The following is a 23,553-nucleotide window of genomic DNA, read 5'->3' on the forward strand; positions in this document are numbered from 1 at the left end:
GGCTGTCTGTATTCCTGCAGGCTGTGCGCAGTGGGCCCAGCAGCAACCGCTGCTCACAGCCAGGTCATGAAACAAGAGAGTCACCCTGTTGCGAAAGCAAATGCACTGGAGTTTGTACGTAGGATTATTATCTGAGACTCATGTAAGAGTAAAGGATATCTTTCTGTAAAAAGAAAATAGTCTGTTCCGTGTAGGGAAGGATTTAGCTGGGAGACTTTGTCCAGATTTGGGCATCACCTCATACTGTTTTGTGTGGAGGGTAGCAACTAGAAGAATCAGAAATGTAGAAAACATGTCATATAAGCAGAGGGTGAAAGAACCGGGTTTTATTTAGTTTGGAGAAACGACAAGGATGTACTGACAAAAGAGTTAACCTCAGGTTTGAACACTAAGCTTAACTGCGGAAAGAAGAAAAGGATGATTTCTTCAGAGTGCAGTGCAGAGAGAGACTTGGTAAAGGGCTTGAGCTGCACTGAGGGAGATGTGTACTTTAAGTACTGGGACAAGCTTTCTGGTAGTAAGGGTTGCACAGAGTGGTAGGGGCTCCCGTGGAGAGTGTGTGGAGCCTCTATTATGCAGAGTCTGAGCTCTTGGTCCTATCTAGCTGCCCTTTTCCAGGACCCTGGCACATCTTTTTTCTGTGACCATCTCTGGTTTTTTAAAATCACAGTGTAGTGTGTGGGACAGTTGAAGAGAAAAACATGAAGTGCTGTTTTCAACCAGCACAATTCTTGTTTTGGTGGCTTGACTGAAGGTAAGTACTATGGTAAATTACAGAGAGAGTGATAGTATAACAGTAGTGATAACTGCAAAAATAGATCTGTGTTCCAAATGGCCTTCTGTTGTTAAAAGTTGTATTTTAAGAAATAAGTCATGCTGATGCTTTTTTCCCTGGTGACGCTTAGTTTCCAGGCAGTATTTATGAAAAGCTACTGTGCATTTCTGTGTTTTATTTTCTGTGTCTACACTCTTCATTAATTCTTATAATTATTTGTTCGTTTTTCTGTTTCTTCTTGCCACAGTTTCTGTTGCTGACCCCTTACTTTTTCAAATGCACCTGGACAGTACAAGTGTGGTGTCTGTTGGCACAGTGTGTGTGGAGGGGAGGGTGAGCATCTCCTGTGCATTCTTCACCCTGCTTCTGAACTTGCTGTTCACGGGGAGGTTGGCACCATTCCAGGCTGTAGGGCCTCTTCCTTTTTTTTATCTACTGGGGAAGAGCCCCCAATCATTAATTTGAGGTGACTTAGTTTAATGTTTCTCAATTGATATGTTAAGACTAGTTTTCAAAAAAGGAAGGGGTAAAGGGTATTTTGTGGGGGAAACTATACTTTTCATCCTATTTTGTGTATTTTTTTCATGCTTGTGAAATAACTAAAGTTGAAACTGAAGATTATGACTGTATACCGTAAGGATTAGAGAAGGAAAAAATTTTTATCTTAACCTTTCAGTATTTCAGAGCTCATCTTGGCATTTAACTGAGCAAATAAATGTGTTTTTAATGAAGAGTTCAAAAATGTATTAGTTTTGTGGTTCAGCTGGGAGGCAAAAGCTGTGGTTTTGTTCACACTTGAAAGTTGTAGGCTGTGTTGCATTTTAATGATGCCATTTGAGCTGCCACAACCAGGGCTTTGCTTGTGTTTCTATGGAAAATATACATTAAATGGGTTCAGTCAGAACATTAAAGAATTATCGCATAATGAAACATCTCATAAGAAAAATTTGTTCAAAGTCATGTTTGGAAAACTTAGCCAACCATTTATTAATTATTTACTTATTTTCTTCGCTTGCCCTCCCTCCCCCAGTGCATTTTGTGGGTGAGGCTCTTGGCATTTCTTAGCTGGAGGGTAGAGGCAGAGTACCAGCCAGAGTAATACCAGGCAGAGCAGCAGTTCGGCCTTTAAAGTGAGTCCCTCTGGTCACTCCCACTCCCTGTGTGTCTGTTGGGCACACTGTCTTTCTACTGTGCATGAGCTGGGTCCCTCTGGATGGAGCCTGGAGGCTCCCATCGATGCTCCTGCCAAGTGCAGTGTGTCTCCTGCTTGTGGACCCTGCTGATTGCTTCAGGCTCTGTGTGTGGTGGTGGTGGTGGTGGTGGCAGGATGCTTATCTCGAGTTAAAAACCCGACCCACGTAACATGATTCATGTTTCAGCAACCTTGGCTCTGGTACTGCTTTGATCTACAGATCTTCTTGCATTGCTCAAAGTTAATTGCTTAATGTGGGGTATAGCCAGAGAGTGTCAAGGAGATGGGAAGAGGAACCTAGGATGATTTAAAAAAAAAAAACAAAATGAAAAACCCCAAACCAACCAAGGACTTCCTGCCTCCCCCCCAAAAAACCCCAACTAGACACAAAAACACAAAAGCCCCAAAGACAAAACTAAATCAAAGAAAATTAATGTAGCCAAAACTTTAAAATTTTGTACAGTCAACATACAGGAGCTATAATATATTGTGTGTTCCCCTTCTTCCTCTGCCTCCCCGCCTCCCCCACCTCAGATTCCAAGGAAATGTTTTCCTTTGATGCCACAGCTTAAGTTGAGCAACAATAGCTGTAATAAGTAATGGGATCTGTGCCACTCCTCAGTGGATGGGTGGTTGTATCCTTTTCTTGTACTGCAGATGGGTGGAGAAGCACAAATGTTAGAGCATGGTGCTGACACTCTGGCCAGAAACTGCCTGACTTTGGTTAGAAAAACGTTGTCATCTCCCCCGTTTTTTATTCTTTTTCTTCTGGCAGGGTATGCAGTTATCGGTTCCTTGGGTTTTACTTGAATTTTTGCTCTCTAATACTTTCTTCCCCAGCTCATAGCTCTCCTGCTTTTTTGACTTTTTACTCCAAGGCATGGGGCAGACTGCCTGCTAGGACAGACCCTGGTCGAGCTGCTGACATCTCTGAGGAGCTGCAACTAATCTGTTGGGTGTAACGACTTTAATGCTTTTGCCATGTACATTACAATAGGGCACGAAACATACATGTGCTGGATCCTGCAGGAAGGGAATGGGGCAGTTGGTAGAGGCAAAAATTCCTTCTGTTCCCTTACTTAGTACTGCTCAAGTCTTGGGACTAGATTAAAAAGGGTGAGTAAGCAGAATCCCTGCCAGGGAAGCTGAGCTATCTGGGATTGTCAAGGAGAGGTCTGAAGGAATGTTGTGAAGAATTAAATGAGGAGCCACATGGAGCTTTCCCTCTATACTTACTTTGTTTGTCTTCCTATGCATTTATAAACATGCTTGATTCATAGAAGACCCTCTTGAATGACGAAAGCATCAGTGTATTTGGAGAAATCAACCCCTTAAGCCAGCTGAATAAGTGTGCAGCTATCTCAGCTATCTGAACGTGCTTGGTGTTTTGGGTTTTGGTGGAGTTTTTTTGTATTCTCAAAACAGGATAGAGAACATACTAATTAAAATATCATTTTGTTGGTATTGGTAACGTCGGTTCCCATTCAGATTAGGAGGGTGACAAAATCAACTTTGAGGTTATTCTTTCAAATTTATTTTTAATTGTAGTACTCACTGCATTTATACTGTAGTACATGCACATATAGCTGATACATTTTGTTTTTCCACATATTAAAGTGAGAATTATGAAATTTAAGGCTTTATATTATGGATGTGTCATTTACTTGTGAAAGTTGCAATAAAAAGATAATACACCCTTCACTTACTTGCCAAAAATTAAATTGTAGCTCAAACTTGAAATGCCTGTTGTCACTTCTACTACCTAAATAGCACTCCTTTCGTTTTTTTAGGAGCTTGTGATGTCATCAGTGGAAGCGAAAACATCTACCTCGTGACCTGGCATGTAAGTGAAGGAGGAACTGATACCTAAAAATAAATAAATGTGTATGTTGGTGTTTACAATGTGTAAATTGAACCTATATACCTTCAACTTTCAGATATTACGTTTTAAATGAAAGCTTTTTGAATTTTAAAGAAATAAAAGTCTTTTAAAGGGGAGAAAGTCATAAAAGAAGCTGTTAACAATAAGATTTCAGCCTGCAGAACTCTGTGTAATAATCTCAGTTAAAATCTACCTTGATGTATCCCATAATACTTGGAAGGCTGGTAGGCATAGATGGAATAATTTTATCTTACCACAATATTTACATGTGCTGCTTCTACTCCTTTTTATTCTGTTCTTCTTTTCTGGATATAAATTCTGATAGTTGTGATGAATGCATAATATACACAGTGATACCCTTCCTAAAATTAAAAAGTCTAGTTGTGCAGAAGGTTTAGATTCTTTTATGTACTCAAGGCACTTCATAGTGAACTTTCTACAGCTTTGTGACACTTCTATTTTTTTCCCTTAAGTAAGCAAAAATATTTCAATCCTCTGCAGAGGCGTTTTCAGAGATTCTTTTTTTTCTTTTTTGTCTGCCCACTCTCTGCTTTTCTTTTATGTGGCTTAGAGGATTAAAGTGCAGTCAGTGCTTTGAGGGGCCGATGTCAGCGGTGAGCTGGGTTTTCCTAATTGGTGCCAACACCTGTCCCTCATTATGAAGCCTCGTTCAAGCAATCTGGTGAACCGAGGTAACCAGTCTCCCTTACATGTCTCTAACGTGATTATAAAGCCCTCTCCTGATATAAGTTTTATTACTTATTCAACTTTTGGAGTGGTGTGGAAAGTGAAGCTAAGCTGAGCCATTTGGCTGGTTAAAAAAGATCATAAGGAGTGGCAAAGAGAAGGATGCAGTCATCTCAATTTCAAGACTTTTCGTTCAAAGCTTTCTTCTGCTTTGACTGTTTAAACTAAAACAAAACAAAAAAAGAGGAGAGGGGAGTGGTTTTTTGTTGTTTTTTTTTTTTTCTTCCCTAGTTTTCAGTGTCAGATACTCTGAATTTAGAGACCAGATCTACAGATTCCAGCTGAGCTGTGAACATCTGAGTGCAGCTGCTATTGTGCATAACCCATTGATTTTCTGCAAATAGAGCTTTGGCCTTGACTACTCTTGCACCATCTCTTTGTCTTCAAGGGGTCAGGGCTTAGCAATTCTTTTCTACACAAAACCAGTATCAGCCTCTCCTCCCACCTGATTCTGTGATGCATTGTGCGTTGCCATTGCAGTTGGAAAGTATGACCTCAGATAGAGGAATTTAATGGCTCTGATAAGATGGATCACTGTCATGTTTGGGCTTTACAGACAAAAGTTTAAGCATGGTTACATTTTTCTGAGTAGTTTAAGTATGTTTTTAAGAGTTTAGCTTGCAAAATTCAAGCATGCAGCAGTACAATGCTGGCTGGAGGTTTTGGGTTATTTCCCTATGAGGGAGGAGAGAGATAGAATAACTTCAGATGTGTATCTTGGAAAGGTTTGAGATAATAAACCTGTAGGAATCACATGAGAATGCTGTGCTAGTTATCCAGATTTGGAAAAATGGAAGAAAATGAAAGTGTAGTTGATTCTTAAACTTCAGACATGGAGTTGGAAGCCTAGTTATTAAAGGGGTTGAACCTCTGCAGATTCGGAAAGAACCCAAAAGAAAATCCTGAATGGATAGTGCCCTAAGTTGCATGTGGCATATATTTTTACAACATGTTTATTTGATTTCTCTTTAAAAAAAAAAAAAAAAATCAACAACTCAAGCACACTAAAAATGATCTCGTCTTTTACTTAATAGTTTTTACCAAAATAGCTCTTTACAGTGAACAGCAATTAACAAACTCTTCAGGGCAACAATATGTCAACTGGCAGAATCTCTGCTAGTTGTGCTCATTGTAATCAAAATACTGTCTGATAAACATACTCATTTCAGTATTTATCATGGCCCTATAGACCACCTATCTGATCTGTAGCCCACAGAGGTCAAGTTAGGAAGTGATATATTAAAAAACAATAAAATCCATCCCACAGAGATGAATTAGGAGTTATGAGTATGTCTGGTTTCAGATGAGCTCCCTTATTGCATTAGGCCAATTGCTGTCTCTGATAATGGTCAACAGTGGAAGGGAAAGAAAGCATTATAAAGCTCTTATAGACTCTGTTTCTTGTAAAATTTTGGCTTGGGGATTTCCAGCAGATTGGCATGACATGTTGTGTTTAATAGTCCTTGTTCTCCAGTTGCCTAATTTTCTTCAATCTGCTTGCTTTTCAACCTCTGCAATACCATGTAGCATGGAGTTTCTCTAAGTAGTTTTGTACAAAATGGCTTTTTTTTTCTTTTCTTCACTTAATTACTTTCCTTTGAAGTTTGTTCTGCAACTTTTTGTGTGCCTTGTCTTTGGGCCATGAGAAGCAGTGAGCAGCCTCTTAATTCTGTTTGCTTCTCTTTGCCACTTATGACAGATCTCTCCTGTTCTGCGTCCTCCTTTTTCAGCTAGTCTCAGTCTGTTTAATGTCATACCTTAAGGCCATGGCATGCTTTCCTTACAGCTGTAGTTGGAAGTTCACATTCTGCAAATACTTCTCCAGTGGTGGGAAGGGGAGCTACAAGAGGCTCCCTTGCTCTTAGCCCGAATGAGTGATCTACTAGTGTTGCTCATCCACAAAGCTTTCTCCGTGTAGCCAAGTGGGCGTAGCAAATGAAACCAGACAGGCTTGTATTGGTATTTGTCACCTTTGCTCTTAGGCCTTGCCAGAAGGATGCCTCTCTTGCATCAGTGTACAGTTCTCTCTGCTGTTCTCATCCTGCAATAGTTTCTGCTACAGGTGATTTTGGCAATGCCCAAGTATTTTTAAAGGTGTTCAGTTAATGTGTGCGTTTTCATCTTCTTCATACCTTTTAAAAGTGTCTTGCAGGTGCTGTGGTGTAGCTGTGTATGCATTAACTGGAAGCCATAGTTCGTGTTGGGATAGGCAACAGCACTTGGCCTCCCTGGCAGGGATGTCCAAGGGAGCAGATGGACAGCACCTTAACTGCTCCCAGATCGCAGCTTCAGTGGGAATGACCTGTCACTTGTGCTGTTGCAGAGCTGGGGAGGTGGATGGCAGAAAAGGAGTCTTTGATGGCTTTATTCTGCCTCAGTCTGTGCACTGTGCTTGGCTGTGCCTTCTCTCAACTGCAGAGCCCCTGATAACTCATAGAGCTACAGCCTGCCCCATGTCCTATGGCTGTGCGAGGTAAGAGCCTGCAGAGAAGGAAGCTTCTTTACATCTTTATGAAAACCTCACTGACCAGGTGGAGTTGCACGTACAAACAACTGCAGGTTTTATGTTGCATCACAGTCTTAAGAGTGATGCTGCTGTAAAGGTGGTTTTGTTTGTTTTGTTCAATTTTATAGTTGTACTTTCGGTTGAAATCTCTTTTCTCTCCCTGTTTCTCAGCAGAGATTTTATTAGTACTCTTGACAACATGGGATTCAGTTGCAGCAGCTGCAACACCTTGTAGCTCTTACCTATGAATACACATATGGTGAAACACCTCTCTACTTCTGTGGCTTGCAGGCATTTCCATTATTCCCAGTACAGGACTGCAGAGTGGACAAAGAGACCTGCTTTGGAGTCAGACTCCTTATCTCACACCCCAGCTGCTTGGGAAGGTCAGCTGTGATAGTTCCTTGTCCTCACAGGATGGAAAGAATAGCATTCTCCTGTATTTTCATACTCCACCTGTTCAAGTCCCCATGCTCTGTGATCCACCCTGTGGTTTGACACCTTTTCTCCTGTGCCAAAAAAAGCCACCTCCATCTACTTATCAGCTTCAACACAGCTTAAGAAGGACACGCTTTCTACTAGGAACAGTAGATAAGTGGTGATCTAGTCTTACTCATTTAAATCTTGTTTATTATTTCAACTGGAAGGAAGAGGAGAGAGGAATTTAGAGGAATGTTAATGGTCAGTCCTGATCAGTGCCTCCCCTCATTTAAAAAAATATAGAAGTGCTATGGATTCAGCTTGGCCATTTGATGAGAAACTGAACCTTATGTGGTTTTTGAGATGCATCTCTTGACTGCTTTCCCTAACAAGACAGGACATTTTAGAAACCTTGGGCAAATACAATCATCCTCTGGTTCCTCTTTTCAGGGCGGCGTCAGCCCCAGTGGGCAAGTTTGCTATTTATTTAGTCAATGCTGCACCTTGTGTTATGACAGAGAAAAGTAGTAATTTAATTTTTTTGCCTCTACTCTTTACATAAAAATGACCAAACATCGATTGGCCACAGTATCTCTTTCATAATGTTTTTTCCCATCTCAATTCGGTGATTTAGAGAAATCTGGAATGGTATTTATGTTTTTATAAATCTATTTTAAATCTGTTTGACTAAATGACCTCTCATTGTCCTTTGACATGTTGTATGTTACGGATTGTAGAACATAACATTAAATTAATTGACCAGATATTAAAATTAATTTTAATTCATTAGTTATTAAGACAGATTTTGATGTCTCTTTTAAAAAGTTTTTTAAACTAAAAAGTATTTTAAGAAATCTTACAGTAAATGTTTGCTCATGCTGTGATGTTTTGACATGGAGAACCAAAATAATAGTGCAACCACATATATACATATTATGAGAAATGCTAAAAAATATAGTAGTATCTTAGTATTCAACCAGTGATGTGAAATATTCCTAACACTGTTTAGAGTTCTGGCTGTGACAGTACATTCCCTTTAATTGTTTCTATCCAATGATAGTGCACCCTCAGTGCACTCTTTTTACTTGAGGAAAACTTTAGTATCCAGGTTGTTTATTTCGACTTGTAAATGAAAACCATTTTTTGTCAGATAAGGAAAGAAATTATCAACTTAATGTTTCCTATATGAAAATATTTGTGTTTTTGCTTTCTTTGAGTAGAGTATGAAGATGCATCTTGATGTTTTCTGCCTTTCACAATCCTCAAGTTTTGTTAGTGAAGCAAAATTTTCCAGTAAAGCGGTTAGCCTCTTCAAAGCATTATAAGTAAGAAATAAATTAGTCAAAACACATAAAATATTTATTGCAGGCTGCTGTTGTTGATTCTTTTATTTGAGATTTGGGAAGAACAAAACAAGAACACTGAAAATTAACTGATTATTTTAAGCAAGTATCTTGTAGGGTATGAGAACTTTTGCCTATGCTATTAATAGGAAAGTTGTTTTTCATAATCCCAAATAGGGGCATACATTTCTAGATCCTTCCTTCTTTGATAATGTTTCTTGCCTGTGTTCCTTACCTGTCTTTTATCATGAAGGCATGCATTAGTACAGCTGAAGAGCAGAGAAACAGATACAAGTGGGCAACTGCTGGCAGCATCAGGCAGATGGAGGAAAGTGGGGCTTCACTTGAACTAGTCTAATACTGGTTATTGCTTAATCTTCAATTAATTAATGACACTTCGATGTTTGTTTTTGTGGTTTTTTTTTAATTCCCATCTCCACTCCCACAATTTTATCACTGTGCAACAACAGCAGGACAATACTTAGTGACTTAGTGCATCACAGGGATTTTCCTGATTTTTCTTTTGTTTGTTTCTGCATGTGCATCAGCAGGAAGGGCAGTGAGTGGCAAGGTCGCAGGATATGTGTTTGGGAGACCTGGATGCAGCTGCCTGGTGTGCCGGAGGCTCCCTGCGTGATGTATGGCTGCTCTGTGCTGCAGCTCTGAAATGTCAGAGCTTTCAGTGCTTGCTTAACACGAGCTTATCGTGCGGGTAGATACGGTAAAGACTGCAAAACACTTAGAGCCAAGGTAACGTGAATCATATCAGTTCTTAAAATAGAAAGCCCAGCTAAACGCTCAGAGGTATTTCTGCTCAGTCATATTGGTGAAGCGTGTGCTGCTCCTGCCTGGTGCACCCGTGACTGCAGTCTCCTTGCAGATACAGTACACACGGCTGTCTTCGAACTGCCTGGGCAGCCAGCTACTTGTCACACTGGGTGTGATGACCTGGTGCTGGTCCATTTTTAGTAGCAGTACATCCACATCAGTCTTTCTTCAAAGCAGACGTTGTCATTAGCTTCATTTCATTGAGTAAGTGGGCTTGTGGGGTTTTTCTTTTGTCTCTTCTTATTGGATGCCTCAGTGTTAAGTCAGGTATGAGATTTCTTCTGAGGAAGCCCTGTAAAACAAACAACACACTATCAGTAACTGTCTCCTGTGCTGAGGGCCCTTTCAAGCAGACAAACACCCTGAGCACACGTAACTGGCGTAGGTGCTTTTACTCTGGCACTTGGTGCAGGTGCATAGTTAGAGGGCCTTATACAAGTTGGCCCCTTCTTCCTTGGCATTTCCTTCAGGGATCATGTATTTGCCCTGGAGTTTCCAACAGCCTGACAAGAGACAGTTTGTGTGATGCTGGCCTGAGGAAGTGAGAGCTGTGATGGCTTCACTCTGTCAACATGATGCTCCTCCCTGCCCTGTGGGTCTGCCTGCCCTGCCGGCCCCTTTGACCTCTGGCATTGACTGCCCTGTGATGGCTGAGAGGGTGGTGCTTGTGTGTTTAATGTCACTGTGATTTTCCCGCTGGGAACTTGCTCCTTGTTTCCTCATACTGGGGACCTTGCTGGTGTCCCAGGGAATAGCCCAGGGCAGTGAGATGGGCCTCGCTGGAGTAGCAGAAAGGGGTGTGACACCCCACTGCTGTACAGGCAGCCATACCGAGCACAGTACCTTGCTGAGGGCCGTGGCTCCCTTTCCTGAGGGACATGCCCTCATTTTAGCACTTTCCCTGCCTGGGAGTGATGCTGGGAGGAGAGCAAGTCGCTGGGAGGTGGGTGAGGAGTGTTCACCAGGCTGCAGCTAGGCAGACACGCTTCAGACTGTGAGCGTGGCGATGCCAGGCAAGACCAGACTGGTTGTGGTTCTAGGGAAGGAAGTGCTTTTTTCTTCTTTTTTCTTTTTATGTTAAAAGCAGGTTTTCTTTCAAACTCAATATGGTATTTTGAAGGAAATAAATTTTTTTTGTGTCCAAATCTCTACTGCTGTTTTAGGAAAACAATAATCCTGTTAATAAACAGCTGGTGTAAAACCAATGCTATGTTCAGGACCAGAAAACTGATAATGAGGACTGAAGCAGAGTACCTCAGAACCACATATTCAGTGGTGTATTTGCTTGAATTAATGACAGTCTGATGTTGTTTATATTTTTTAAATTGATTCTGCCCAGATCAGTATCTTTTTCAGGATGCTAGTGCTAAAGCTGCAATCTTCAATGAACAGAAGTATTTCCATGTCAGCCTGGCCTACCTGGTTGCTCTGTGTACAGGCCAACATGTGCAGCTTGCTTCAAAGATGAAAATAAGGCTGCTGGTTCACTACTGGGTGTCAGAAAGCACTGGGAAGACAGCACAATTTAAATTCTTTCTAGCCTCTTGGAGAGTTTCTGCTGAGATAATGGTAGCACTGCACGTGTTGCTGGTGACTTGCTATTCTGAGACGGATTTCTGATTTTTAACAAGCAGCTTGGCATGAGGCAATTTAGCTGAAGACCTCTGGTATAAATCTGCCCCCCTGCCCTCGCAGTGGGTCAATGCATGGATGCAGCACCAGAAATTAAAAGCTGCACTTCTGTGCAGCTGAACTTGGGGTGTGCTGTATTTTATTGTATTGTCAAAGCATGTTATAAATGTGAAGTAGCATCACTTACCTTCTTTTTATACACAGAAGGCAAAATGATGGGTATTAAGTGCTTTGCAATAGACTGAATGATGGATCGTTGTGGTAGAAGGGTACACAAAATATTGTCAGGATTCCCTTTTGGCCCATAATGCACGAATGAACGTGTGCAGGGGATTATATTTGGGGTTTCTTCATCCTACTTTTATGATCTATCAGCTGACTTCAGTCCAGGATTGTACTATTTCAGGTTAGAAGTCATGCTAGAAGATGATGTTTTGGATTTTTTTTTTCTTCTCATTCTTAAACCCCCAGTACCTTCGTGGTAGCTGCCAGATTACTTTATATAAAAACGTAACATACAAGGAAAACAGAGGTCAAGACTGTGTCCTGTTGCTATTGCATTTCATACAGATCCATGTTATTAGCCAGATTTCTGTAATGTGTGCTTCCTTGCCTGCTACAATTATTTATTGCCTAATGACAAAGGAATTGGCTATTGCTGGTACTACTGCTTCTAAAACCTGGTGCATCCCTCCTTTGCTGAATTACAGATTAATATGGTAATCTAGACTTAATATGAAATAGTAGCAAGACAAGTTTTATTTTGTGGTAGGCCCAGTACAATCTTCAGAGAATAATTGAATATTTTATTTTGGGCATGAGGGAGGGATAGGATAGATGTAGTTACTCTGTTATGGGGTTCTTGAATAGGGTTTGGGTATATTACTAGTTTTTAAAAATTTTCTAGTTGTAATTAAATAAAGAAGCAATCACAAAATGGTTAGGGTTGTTACTCCTTTTGCTGAACATGGTTTACTGCGAATTGTTTAACCTTTCAAGCCTTTTCAGTGCAGCAAATATTACTAAACCAGGTTCCAAGTGGGTGTTTTTTCCAGTTTATATAGCCTTTTTGTGAGATTGGATAGGATATTAAAAAATAATAATAAAAACCCCAAACACAAGTGATCTCTCTTCCTTTAGTTATTTGAAAGGTTGTATTAACTCTATTCATATTTCATAATTTCCCTGGCAGTTGACTATGAAATCTGACCTATTTAAATGGTTTTACTGTACTACATTTCCTGGAGACCTTTCAAGATAATTTTCTTCCTAATCTAAATTTAACAGTTACATAAACCACATTTTGGAGACTTGGAAATTGCTACCTACTGTCTTTGCCTTTTTTTTTTTTTTTTTTTTGGTAGACGAGCCATATTGTAAAAATGTAAGTACAGAATTTTAATCTGAAATTTGCATGTAGCTTGTCATTTGGTTTTCATACATAGATGCTGTTTTTCTTTCTAATAAGATAAAGAAAGTAGGTTATTTTTTGTCCCACTTGAAAATTTCCATAGTGCTGTGGCCAATTCCATTTTTGTCAGGCTATTTTAAGATGTGAAGAAATAAAATCTCACAGGTCTAGGATGTATTTGCTTAACAGTTCCTTGAATTTCTTCGTTGCTTTTTCCTTCTGTATAGGTCCTAACAGGTACTGAGTAGCATATGGATATGTTTAACCTTTCTCTGCAACAAACTGGAGCCAGGAGAGATACTGGCTACTCTACTCCTTGGAGATACTGTTTTGTTCAGAAGTCTTGGCTGGCTTTAAGGATTCATTTTGTGCGCTTGTCACTGATGTCTTGCCTAATATGCTGTACAAATTCAGACTCTACAATATCTCATCCTTATTTCTGCTGTAACTGATGAGCTATCCTCAGGAATGTGTCAGAAAAAGAGGCTAAATTTAATAGTTTATTTGGTAAATTTAATTGTTTATTCTGATGTAAACTCAAAAGTATTTGAAATGAGGTGTTGCTTTGGGTAAGGCTCTGAAATGTTGTTAACTATCTGCTGTTTATGTATGGTGCTTGACTGTTTTGGTTTTGTTTTTTGTTTTTTTTTTTGAGTAATGCATAGTAACCAGGTTTTCAGAAAGGGGAAGTGCCTTGAGTCAGTGCAACATTCATTTTCCTCGAGGAGAGGAGAGAATGGTGGTAGAGGCAAGTGGCTATTTCTTGTTCACTTCAACAATGCAGACATCTGAATAAGCAGAAAGGAGCAAACATTTTAGAAATCGTTAATTATAAAACATATCCCTTGGATTTTTGGAAATAGCAGTGTTACGCTCTTAGTCAGATTCTTGCACGTGCTGGCAGAGATACTGATTACTCTTAGCTTGGGCTCCGTGTTTAGTTTCAGCTAGGTGAGTACAGTGTTGCTTTTTCCTGGCTTTCCTTAAAAGTGCAGTGATATATTGGATACAAGCATTGGTTCTGGCTCCAGGGCAAAATTCCCAGTGTGTAAAGTAGCCTTCCAGAAGCCCGGGAAAGCCGGCAGTGCGATGTTGCTGTCTGTAGCTGAGGTTTTCCTGGGATTGTTTTTGGTTGAACATCTGAAAGGGTTCAGGGCATCTTGAGCTGCATTTGTGTGTTTAGGTGACAGCAGGGAATGAAACCATTTTCTCTTTTTGAAGTTGTGGTTCTTGTCTTAAGCTGTTTCAACAGATTGGGGATAACCATGCAGCCATGGCTTGCCAAGTCAGAAGTGCAACAGGTGTTGAATGTGGTTCAAGTTTGGGAATAACTCTAGTAATTGATATTAAAAATGATGCCAGCAAATGTTCCATTGCAGTAGTTGCCTGGAGAGTTGAGCATCTTTTTCCTTGGTACATGATCATTTCTTAATGTCACTTCTGTATTTCGATTTTCATATACAAAATCCCTGGAGGTCAGCATCTTTGAAATTTCTATATGTTGTCATACAAGTGATTGATAAACTGTTAATCCTCCTGAGGATTTTTTGGTGGATTCTTTTTTAAAGGGGGGGAAAAGTGCTTTTGATCAAGGTATATTATGTTTGTATGTTTAATGATAATTTTTAAGGTGATCTGTGCTTTACTGTAATTCTTCAGCATTCTTCAAATCCACAGCTGAAGCACCCCTGCTTGCCTTCTAAGGTAGTGAGAATCACGAGTCCATGACTGAGAAATAAGGATTTTTGGGGAGCATTTTGAAGAGGCTGGAGCCACTTAGCTCTTTTGATCTGCAAGAACATTTCAGTGTTGAGTTGCTTTACACTCTCTGTTTTTTGTAGCTTTTATATTGGAATGGCTAGAAAGTTTAAGTGCTAAAACTAGAATTCTGGAAATTCAAACAAGAAGTTTAGCATGCATATTTGGAAAACACCTGGATAAACTGAAGGGTGCTGGACTGCTTTGGGGGTGTTGGACTGAAGATGGGAAAGGCTGACATCAATTTTCGCCATGTGGGGGGCTCTGGCTTTGCATCTCCCATTTTCCTGAATTGAGAGGCTGCCGATTCTTCCACATTCTACAAAGGCAGGAGAAGTGATGCGGGACCTTTACCACAGAATGGATGTTACTTTGGGATCCCTCAGTAGTGGTTAGGGAATGGAAACATCGTTATCAGGGAGCCTTTCTGATGAGCTCTCATGCTTTGGGGTGGAAGCAAACTGGAAGTTGTGTGGGAGTCCCAGTGTACGCAAGGATACAGCAAAGGGGTTCCCTGTTAAAAACAAAAGTGAACCCCCCTGTAGAGGTGGTCCTGTTGAATGGTGGTGAGGTGTACTCCTCCTGCATCATGTGGGGGCCTACAGTGAACTTGTATCCTGTTGGTCACTTTAATAACCCGTCTTGCTGAATGCAGCGCACCTGTGATTTGTTGTAGCTCTGTGGGCTTTTATTCACTCCTGTCGTGGTTAATATTGCTGCAAGAAAATCAGGCAGGAATCCAGTGCTATTACTATTCAGGGCTTTTTACCCTGAGTGACTGCTTTTTCTGTTTCTGTCTGCTATGATGGAGGTGTAAATCTCTCGCCTGAGCTGCTACAAATCCAGTTCTGAAATAACAGCTTTTTAATTTTGTTTAGTTTTGGTTTGGTTTTTTTTTTCCCCTCCTATGGAGTTGTTGGCAGAGGTGTGCTTTCTGTTCTGAGGTTTTTGTTACACTTGCCATTTCTGTGCAAGCTGTCTTTGAAGTAGCCATCTCTGCTCTTTTTTCCCAGTTGCCCAGGCAGAAGTCCAGGCTTCCTGGGTGTTCCCTCTTGTAGTTGTCTCTCTCAATGTCATGTTTGACCTTAATTTAATTGAATGCTCATGTTGTGCTCTAAAGATAGCTGTCTTTAGTACAGAGTGAAAAGGTTTTATTGCTGCATGTTTATATAGACTGTAAGAGATGGGAATCACCTGCCATAAGCTTTCAGCATCTTTTAACAACTGCTCAAAAATTCATCTGAACATAAAAACAAAGCAAGCAGCAAGCACTTGCATTTCTTGGTAAGAAATGGAAGTGGAGAATACTGCTCAGCACACCTAGATGCATCTTTCTGTTGTCTCCCAAGGTCTTGCATGATGCCTAATAGCCTGTACGCCAGGCTTTTCGGAACTGAAGGCTGCCAGCAGAGAAGATGTTGCCATGGGCAGAACCTCCTCTTTTTAGGGAAAGTTGTATGCTCCAGAGGGCTGAGTTTGGCTGCTGGAGTACAAGCTCTTGAATAGGCAATACTATTTTATTTGCTCTTGATTAAAATCCATGCCTTTAAATTTCATGAGCTGGCAATATGAAAGTAGTCTTCTAGACCTCCCCTTGCTGCCCTGCAGTAAACTTCAAGTCTGGTACCCCCAAAACAGGTACAAAGATAAGTCCTTCTGACCCAAGTGCCTTCTACATGTAAAACAGCTTTTGTCCAATAGATTCATGGAAGTTTCTTCATCTGCACAAGCCGCCTTACATCGCTAGCTGGAAGTGAAGTCCTGTGGTGTTTGGGGCTTTTCATTTTTGGTGTCACTCTTTTCTTAGACAGTGGTCTTCATATACAGCATGGCTGCCTTGCTTCCTCCATGTTGCCTGAGCTCTGAGAAGGTGAATTAATGTGAAATTAATTGTTATGTAATGGAATTTTATATCTTGCTTAAGTGGTGCAAATGACATCCTTTGATGTCCCATCCACAGTCCTCTGTCTGTTTGTCTTCTCCCCCAGGTTAAATACCTTATTCAGAAGTTCTATATCTGCTTGCTTGAAAACTGCATGTCTTTTTTCCACTTTCAGGAGTGTGGGCCATGTCTTTTATAACAGGCCTAAAGGATTGGTTTAAACTTTGAGTGAACATTGCATTTAAATTCCATAAACTCACTCTCTTAAATACAAAGACTGCTGAAATTTTCCACTAAATTAAACACTTTTGCTGCAAACAATTCAGTTTCGATCTCTTCAAAGCCTTTGGGCAGGCTTCTCTTATCTGGAAATCTTGTTCATCCCATGGTATTTGTATAATCTCAAGGCCCATTGTACAGTAACTAATGTGGAGGTTTTATCAAATAAGATATTTAGCTGTGTTGCTTTTTTCATGGCATGTGGTTATGTTTAAGAAATGAAGCTGCTTACGTTTCAGGTGTGGCCAGACTGGCACTTAGAGTACTGCAGGCATTTCAGGTTCAGCTGTGTGTAACCTGCTTGTGCATATCTTCTGCTTAAAAACAAACAAAAAAGATAGAGTTCTCATTTATTCTTGCGGAATAATTTTTTACTTCTCTTGTCTATTGATTTTCTCATTCAATCTATTAAAAACAGAGGTGATTTTAGTTTACTGCAATTAATTGTAAACAGTTATTGAACCTTACTTAACAAATGTAACATAGAATATTATCAAATGGCAGGACTAATAAGAATGTATGTGGATTTCTGTTGGCACTTGTTTAGAGTATATAACTGATCACTGGTTTTTTGTTTTGTTAAGTAGAGGTGCAGAAATTTCTTCTTCCCCACTCTCTGTTGCATTACATGTTCAAAAATGAATTTCAGAGTTCAGTATCTTTTTATAATGCAACTGAAATGCGCCACAGAAATATTTCTCGGTGATACTGTTGATGGGTTCTCAACTTCTGAAAACCATATTTCTTGTGAACTAAATGGTAATCAGATGATTAAATTAAATGGCACCAGTCACCGTTTTCTATGATTGTCTCTATTTAAAAACTGCCTTTTGCTTTGCATGGGTGCTTGGGGGGGGGGGTTGTTTTTGGTTGAGTTTGGGTTTTAAGGTGGGTTGTATTTCTAAATCCTTGCCTTGCTGTGCATCCACCTTATTTCCTGGCCTCCACCCGTCTCTCAGCTAGTGACTGCCACCATGGCAACTCTTCCTCCAGCTGAACAGATGGGACATTGAGTCTCCTCCGAGAGCAGAGCACCGCTCACGCCCTGCCGGGAATCAGTTGGCAGGTTACACTTCTTTCTGCAAAATTAAAAGCAAGCTCTGCCCAGCAGAGGCATGCTAGTTTTGAGGGTGCTCAGTTTCACAAATAATACCTTAGTCTAGTAGTTGCTTGAAGAAATGAAACATAGTGGCTGAACTGGGATTATTTCTGTACCTGAGAGCTCTTCAGAGGAGCTCTGCCTTTAGTGTGAAGAACTTGGCATCAGCCAGCAGCCCGTGGTTTTCTGGTAGAATGGTTGCTATCAACTTTTTTTTTCTCTTTAGGATGCGTCAGGATGAAACGCCACAGGCATCTAAGCACCAGTGACAGTTCAGACAATGAGAGTAAGTAATACCTGCTAGTTTTTCTTTGGTCTATCACCCCCTTGTGGTTTCCTTCTGTGGTTTGAGGGCAAACCATTCCACCTCTTATAAATTAAAAAAAAAAAAAACCAGCAAACTTTTTTGCTTGATTTCTTTTTGCATTTGTGGTCTTTGGTGTTCTGAATTGTGTTACAGGAGGAAAATGAGGCGAACAGTCTTACAAATCTAAGGGGTGTTTTGAGTCTATGTAGAATTTCAAGAGAAACTTGTATATCTTTGCCATTCAGAGCTGCCAAGGAGAAATTTGTAATTCAAGTGAAATTTTACTGCCCAGGGTCCTCTTCTGTAATTATTTTTTTAAAAAGAGTCCTGCTGTCTTGTGTTGTGCAGAACCTCAACTTTAAAATAGGTGGGGGTGGCAAGCTATTAAAGCATCCATATGTCAGAGTTATAACCAGTCTACTGATTGTTAAGTTACCTTGTACTGGTTCTCGATCTATTTCACTTTAGTCTGTTAAACAATTTAGTAAAGTTACATTTTAAATGTTCCTGGGCACACACCTACCTGAAGATCTTCCGGTTTTGTCTGCAAAAAACCCAAAGCAGAGCAACCCTTTATGGCAGGGTCTTGTTTGTTTCTTATAAACCTGTGCCTATCTAATAGCTCTACACATAATGATGATTCATTGTCATATTCCCTGCAAGTCGTCAATGTATCCTCTTCTGAAATAATATTTTGCCCAGAAAGGTGTAGATATCTCTCTGGTTTTTTGCATTTCTCTTCAGCACACTTTATCATTGTTTTGTTCTTTAGAGGTTGTTTTGAGCACTTGCGAACTGTCCTTTGTTTTGCTCCTCCTTCCACTTTGTTAGAAGGGTACTAAATGAAGGAAAGCAGTCTGCCTGCTGGTTTCTGTTTACTCTTGCTTGTATTGGGCAGAGCAGAATGTACCCATAAACTCAGTTTGCTGTGGTTTTAGAAAGAATGAGTGGAACAGGAGGAGCTGTAATTAAGCCTACAGGCTGCCTAAGAGTTTTTTTTGCCCACGTCTTGTCAAAAAATTATAATTCAAGAGATTGGAGTGCCTTGTGTTTTACTGAAAAAATTAAATGAACTGAACTATAGTGGTCCTTTTTATTTCTTTTTTTCTTTTTTTTTTTTAACAGGTCCTTCCACTTCCTTTTCTTCTTGTTCTAAATACAGGAGCAAGTCAAAAACACCAGCAAATGAACAAAAGAAGCCTGCTGAGGTAAGAACTAGGGTTAAAGGTTGATTGCTGGTAGTTTTTAGTAGTGTAGTTTTCTGTTTCTAAGCCTTGAAATAGTGACATTTGAACCTAGTGCTGGTGACTGCTTTTGTCACCTGTCAAAGTCTGTGTGAACCTGTATTTTCCCCACTGTGCGAATATTATAGGAGCTCTGGTGTTTGATGTCCCAAAATGACTTACGGTATGTGCAGACAGTAACATGTGGTTTGTTCTTCTGAAATTTAGTATCATTTTGAAATTGGCAAAAGCTGGGATGGTCTTATGATTTGAGAGCATGGCACAGAAAAACAGTTGGTGTGTATGTGTTTGGGAAGTATACTTTCTTTCTGCTTTACGATGAAAGAGCAGGACACTTAAGTGGGCAGGATATGTATAAGTAATACTTGCTCAGCGTCTGCTACTTTGTTTTTTACTTTAGCTTTTTGATTTCAATAAAGTTTCTTTTTACTCTGCCATCTCCACCTGTTAGAACCCCAACAGGTATCACCACTGTCACTGGACCTGTATTGACCCATTTAATAAATTTGCATTTATGCACAAAGCAGTGCTCAAAGCCCTTCTGTCAACTATTCCACTGGAAGGCTCTCTTTGTGGAAGATTTGTTGGCTGCTTTCTCCAGATTTTATGCTTGCTTTCTTAAGGGCTGAAGTCAGATACTAACTGCAAATAGCATAAATATTTCTTGCAGCTAATTCCCCTAACTTGTTATCACATTCCCTCTGAATGAGTGCTTCAGAATTTTCGTATGACTGTTGATGCCTGAGATTGCTGAATAAAGACTGACAAAATCCACTTTGTTTCCATAGAATTTAAAGTTAAGTCTCAGAAATTATTATTTTGTGTACTATACCAGCAGCTTTTTACCTGTTTGGTTACTGCTGTGCGAGGTTGCATGAACTATATAGATTGTGCTCATATAGCAAAACCTATTCAGCAAACATACTTCATGCTTCTTTTCTAAATGCTGTTAACTAGATGGGCTTGGTTTGGTAAGAACAAGGAAAATGATACAGAATGTGTCCTTTCTTTGGAAGCTTAATTTTTATTACAGGTTAATTGAAGAAAACTCATTGATTCGTTTCTAAAATAAAATCTTGTGTGTTTCAAAAAAGCAAAACTGGCTAGAACTAGCTACATAGTGTTTTATTTGCAGCCACCAAGAAGGTTAAGAAAAGCCTAGTGTGCTTTTTACCTTTTAAAATGTTCATATGAGAATTATGGTTCTGTAAAAATTTTAATCTTAAAACAACTTGTGGCTACTGAGATCTTGTAAGTGTGTGCCTAGGCAGTGGCTTTGTTACTAGCCAAGCTGTGCAAATGGGAACTGAAGCACATACACTGCCAGACTTCTTGCTGTTTCAGATACACCTCAGTGCTAGTCCCTTACCAATCCCTCCTTTCTACCCAGCCATCCAGCTTTCTTCTTGTATCCCTTCATTTTAGGGATTGTCCAGTTACAGTTTTCTTTGAATTTGCTCCTTTCTGTCTCTGTGTGCATATGTACCTTATAAACAATAATTATGATGTGGTCCATGTATGTAGCATACAAGTGTTCATTTTACATAACTTCTAGCAATTAAAATTAGCAGTGTTTTCAGTTCCTCCTTTTCAGATCATCTTTGCTACTCCCTACCTGTTCCAAGACAAAATCTTGATCCCTTTAATGCTTGGAAATAAGAAACTTTGAAGAACAAAATCTGGAATACACACCTGAAATTTAAAAAGCGTATTTTGTAACACTGGAATCTCTTTACCATCTTTCATTTAAGATCCCTCTACCAGGAGAAAAAAAAAAAAGAGAAAGAAAGAAATCTCAAACTTTAGAATATGTCCTCTTCTGGAGGACTGTCCTGCGTACAATATTTAAAAGAACCCTTAAACAAAAAAAAACTCCTTTGGGAAAGCAAATGGAAGGGAAGGTGGCAGTAATAATGTGTACCCCTTGTTTATAAGACTTTTGGCTATCAGCAAGCACTCCTTCCAACCTCTTGAAAAGCATATGCTAGAGACTGTATTGCACGAAATGCTGTTGTCAGCAGAGCAGTGAATTGATTATTTATGCACCAAGTGGTAACAAGGGTGTAAAATGCAGACTGAAAAGGGACCCCACCACACACCATTCTAAAACTCGTATTGTAATCCCACAAGCTTTTTGTAGTAATAGTTGTGTTAATATCTATTAAATAGAAATTAAAAAGTTCAGGCTGACAGCATCTTTAGCAAGGCCTCTCTTTAACAAGTTGGCACTGCTCTCCTTTCATTCACCTCTGCTTGCCAGGCACCAAGCTGTTTCTTGAGTTAGTGATGCAGAAAATCTAGAAGGTCAAAGCTATAAATAGCTGTTTGGGAATATTTTTGTTCATGGTCTTCATACATTAATTTTTCTTTCATGCCAGCAAGCCTGGCTTTTTCAGTTAAATTGCATATGAATACATAGGCTATTTTCCCCTTCCTCAACCATACAGCCCAACCCGACTACTGAGGTTGTTCCCTCTCCGAATAAAAGCTTGGGTTTGGTACTCTGACCAACAAGCAAGTGGTGAGTGCATGTGTCACTTGCTTCACAGGACTTCTCTGTATATGCCAGGATCCTCTGTGGTTGCCTGTAAAAAGTGACAACTGGCTGCAGCTGAGGACTGCTCTGCCTTGAATTGCCTCCCAAGTGCTTTAGAATTGAGGTGGGTGTGGGAATTGCCCCAGTAGAGTGAGGTCATCTGGTGTTACTGCCAGGCCAAGAGGTGCACTGTTTCAGTGCAAATGTCAAAGACTGTTCCCATAGCCTATATCAGTCCAGAAGGGATGTTACTCAGTTGGACCTGAGGTCCGCTTACTCCAATCTCCTCTTTGGAGAAAAAGGTGAAAATAAGGCAAGCCTGTAATGATGCTTCTGCAGACCATGGTGCTTCTCTATGTAATGTCAAAAGCAAGGCTGCATCTCTTTCTTGGATTGCAATCTATCACTAACTACTGAGATGGTGACTTAAAAATTTTGTTATCCAATTAGCTTTAGCATTTACTATGAATAAATAAGTTTTGTTAAGATTACAGGCACACCAGTAGTATAAAGTCGTAGTCATTTTTGAGACCTTTATATGAAGATGTTGGCTACATGCCATTTGTGGTGTTGCCCCTCAGTGGATTAAGATCTAGACTGGGGGGGCTTGCAAGCCTAAGCAGTAGGCTGTGTGGGAGTAGCAGGATAGGAGGCATTTGGATGTCTGGCTCAGCACGAAGCCTCTACTTAACAGTTTCCTGTCTCTATGAAAGCTGAAGCAGAAATTGATGGTGGAGTAATGGGAATCATTTTTGCAGGGAAAACCTATTAGCTGGACTGTCCTGAATGACTACCCATTTCTTCTCCCTTATGCTAGTGGGGTCACAAAAGAGTGTAAGAGATCTTTATGACACTCAAATTCATTTTTTTTTATTTGGTCCTGTCTCCCTCTTGAAACTGTAAAGAAGTTAAGTTAGTATTGTGCTGTTTTTTTAAACCCTTCCCATATAAGATGGTAGTATTTTACCTCTCCTTGCAAATGGGGTTTTGAATCTCACAGCAAGAGTAGTTTTTAATCCCTCACTGCTGATTGTGACAGCTGTGTTATCATGTGAAATGCAGCTTGTCTTCCAGAAGTAAATGGTCTGCTTTCATTACTTGGGTGTGTGAAACTCATTTTAGTGGCATTTAACTACCACATAAATCATAGGTCTTGATCCTGAGGAGCACCCTGGAAGACTAGACTCTTGGCAGAAAATGGATTCTTTCTGCAGTTTGAAAGTGGTTGCTTTTGGTCTGTAAATGAATGGGTGACATGGTTAAATCATATTGCTTTGCATATTCCATGCAAAGTAAGAGACTGTTACTTTTTTTGTGTATGCTTACCTTAGAAAATTCTGAATTAACTTGTGTACAGTCTTCTCAAGACCTCTGGCGAACATGCCTTATCCATGAGCTGCTTCTTAGCCTGCTTGGATTAGTTGATTTAAAAAAAATAAATTGCAATACTTTTATGTAAGTCAGAGGTTCAAACTCATTGGTTATTTTGAGATATTGTCTCAGGCTATTTGAACTCTTAGGAAGAGGTGACCCAAATGCAGAAGGGTGTGGAACAGCTTGCTTGTGAAAGGGTGAGCTATTTTACCTTTGAAGTCAATGAGCAGGCATAACTGTAAAGTATGAATGGAAACAGCAGAGCTACAGAGCTTCAGTCTTGCCTGTCCTTGTGATGGAAGAACTGGGGAGGAAAGGCGTCCAGGGGGGTGGGGCAG

General features: G+C 40.1%; 1 protein-coding gene across 6 annotated transcripts in view; it reads left to right on the forward strand.

The window, feature by feature from the left end:
- The window catches only part of LOC116783262 (regucalcin), an 84,624-nt gene that overhangs the window by 14,269 nt on the left and 46,802 nt on the right, over positions 1 to 23,553 (forward strand). For 5 of the 6 annotated variants that reach the window (XM_032680651.1, XM_032680653.1, XM_032680652.1 and 2 more), the window contains exons 2-4: positions 3,758 to 3,810; positions 17,981 to 18,040; positions 19,187 to 19,269. In XM_032680651.1, coding sequence (XP_032536542.1) covers positions 17,992 to 18,040; positions 19,187 to 19,269 — 132 coding nt within the window. In that variant the 5' untranslated portion in view covers positions 3,758 to 3,810; positions 17,981 to 17,991. The remainder of the gene's footprint in view (positions 1 to 3,757; positions 3,811 to 17,980; positions 18,041 to 19,186; positions 19,270 to 23,553) is intronic. The other variant, XM_032680655.1, reaches the window with a different exon arrangement.

This window comes from Chiroxiphia lanceolata, chromosome 2 (assembly GCF_009829145.1).
Source record: "Chiroxiphia lanceolata isolate bChiLan1 chromosome 2, bChiLan1.pri, whole genome shotgun sequence".
NCBI lineage: Eukaryota > Metazoa > Chordata > Aves > Passeriformes > Pipridae > Chiroxiphia > Chiroxiphia lanceolata.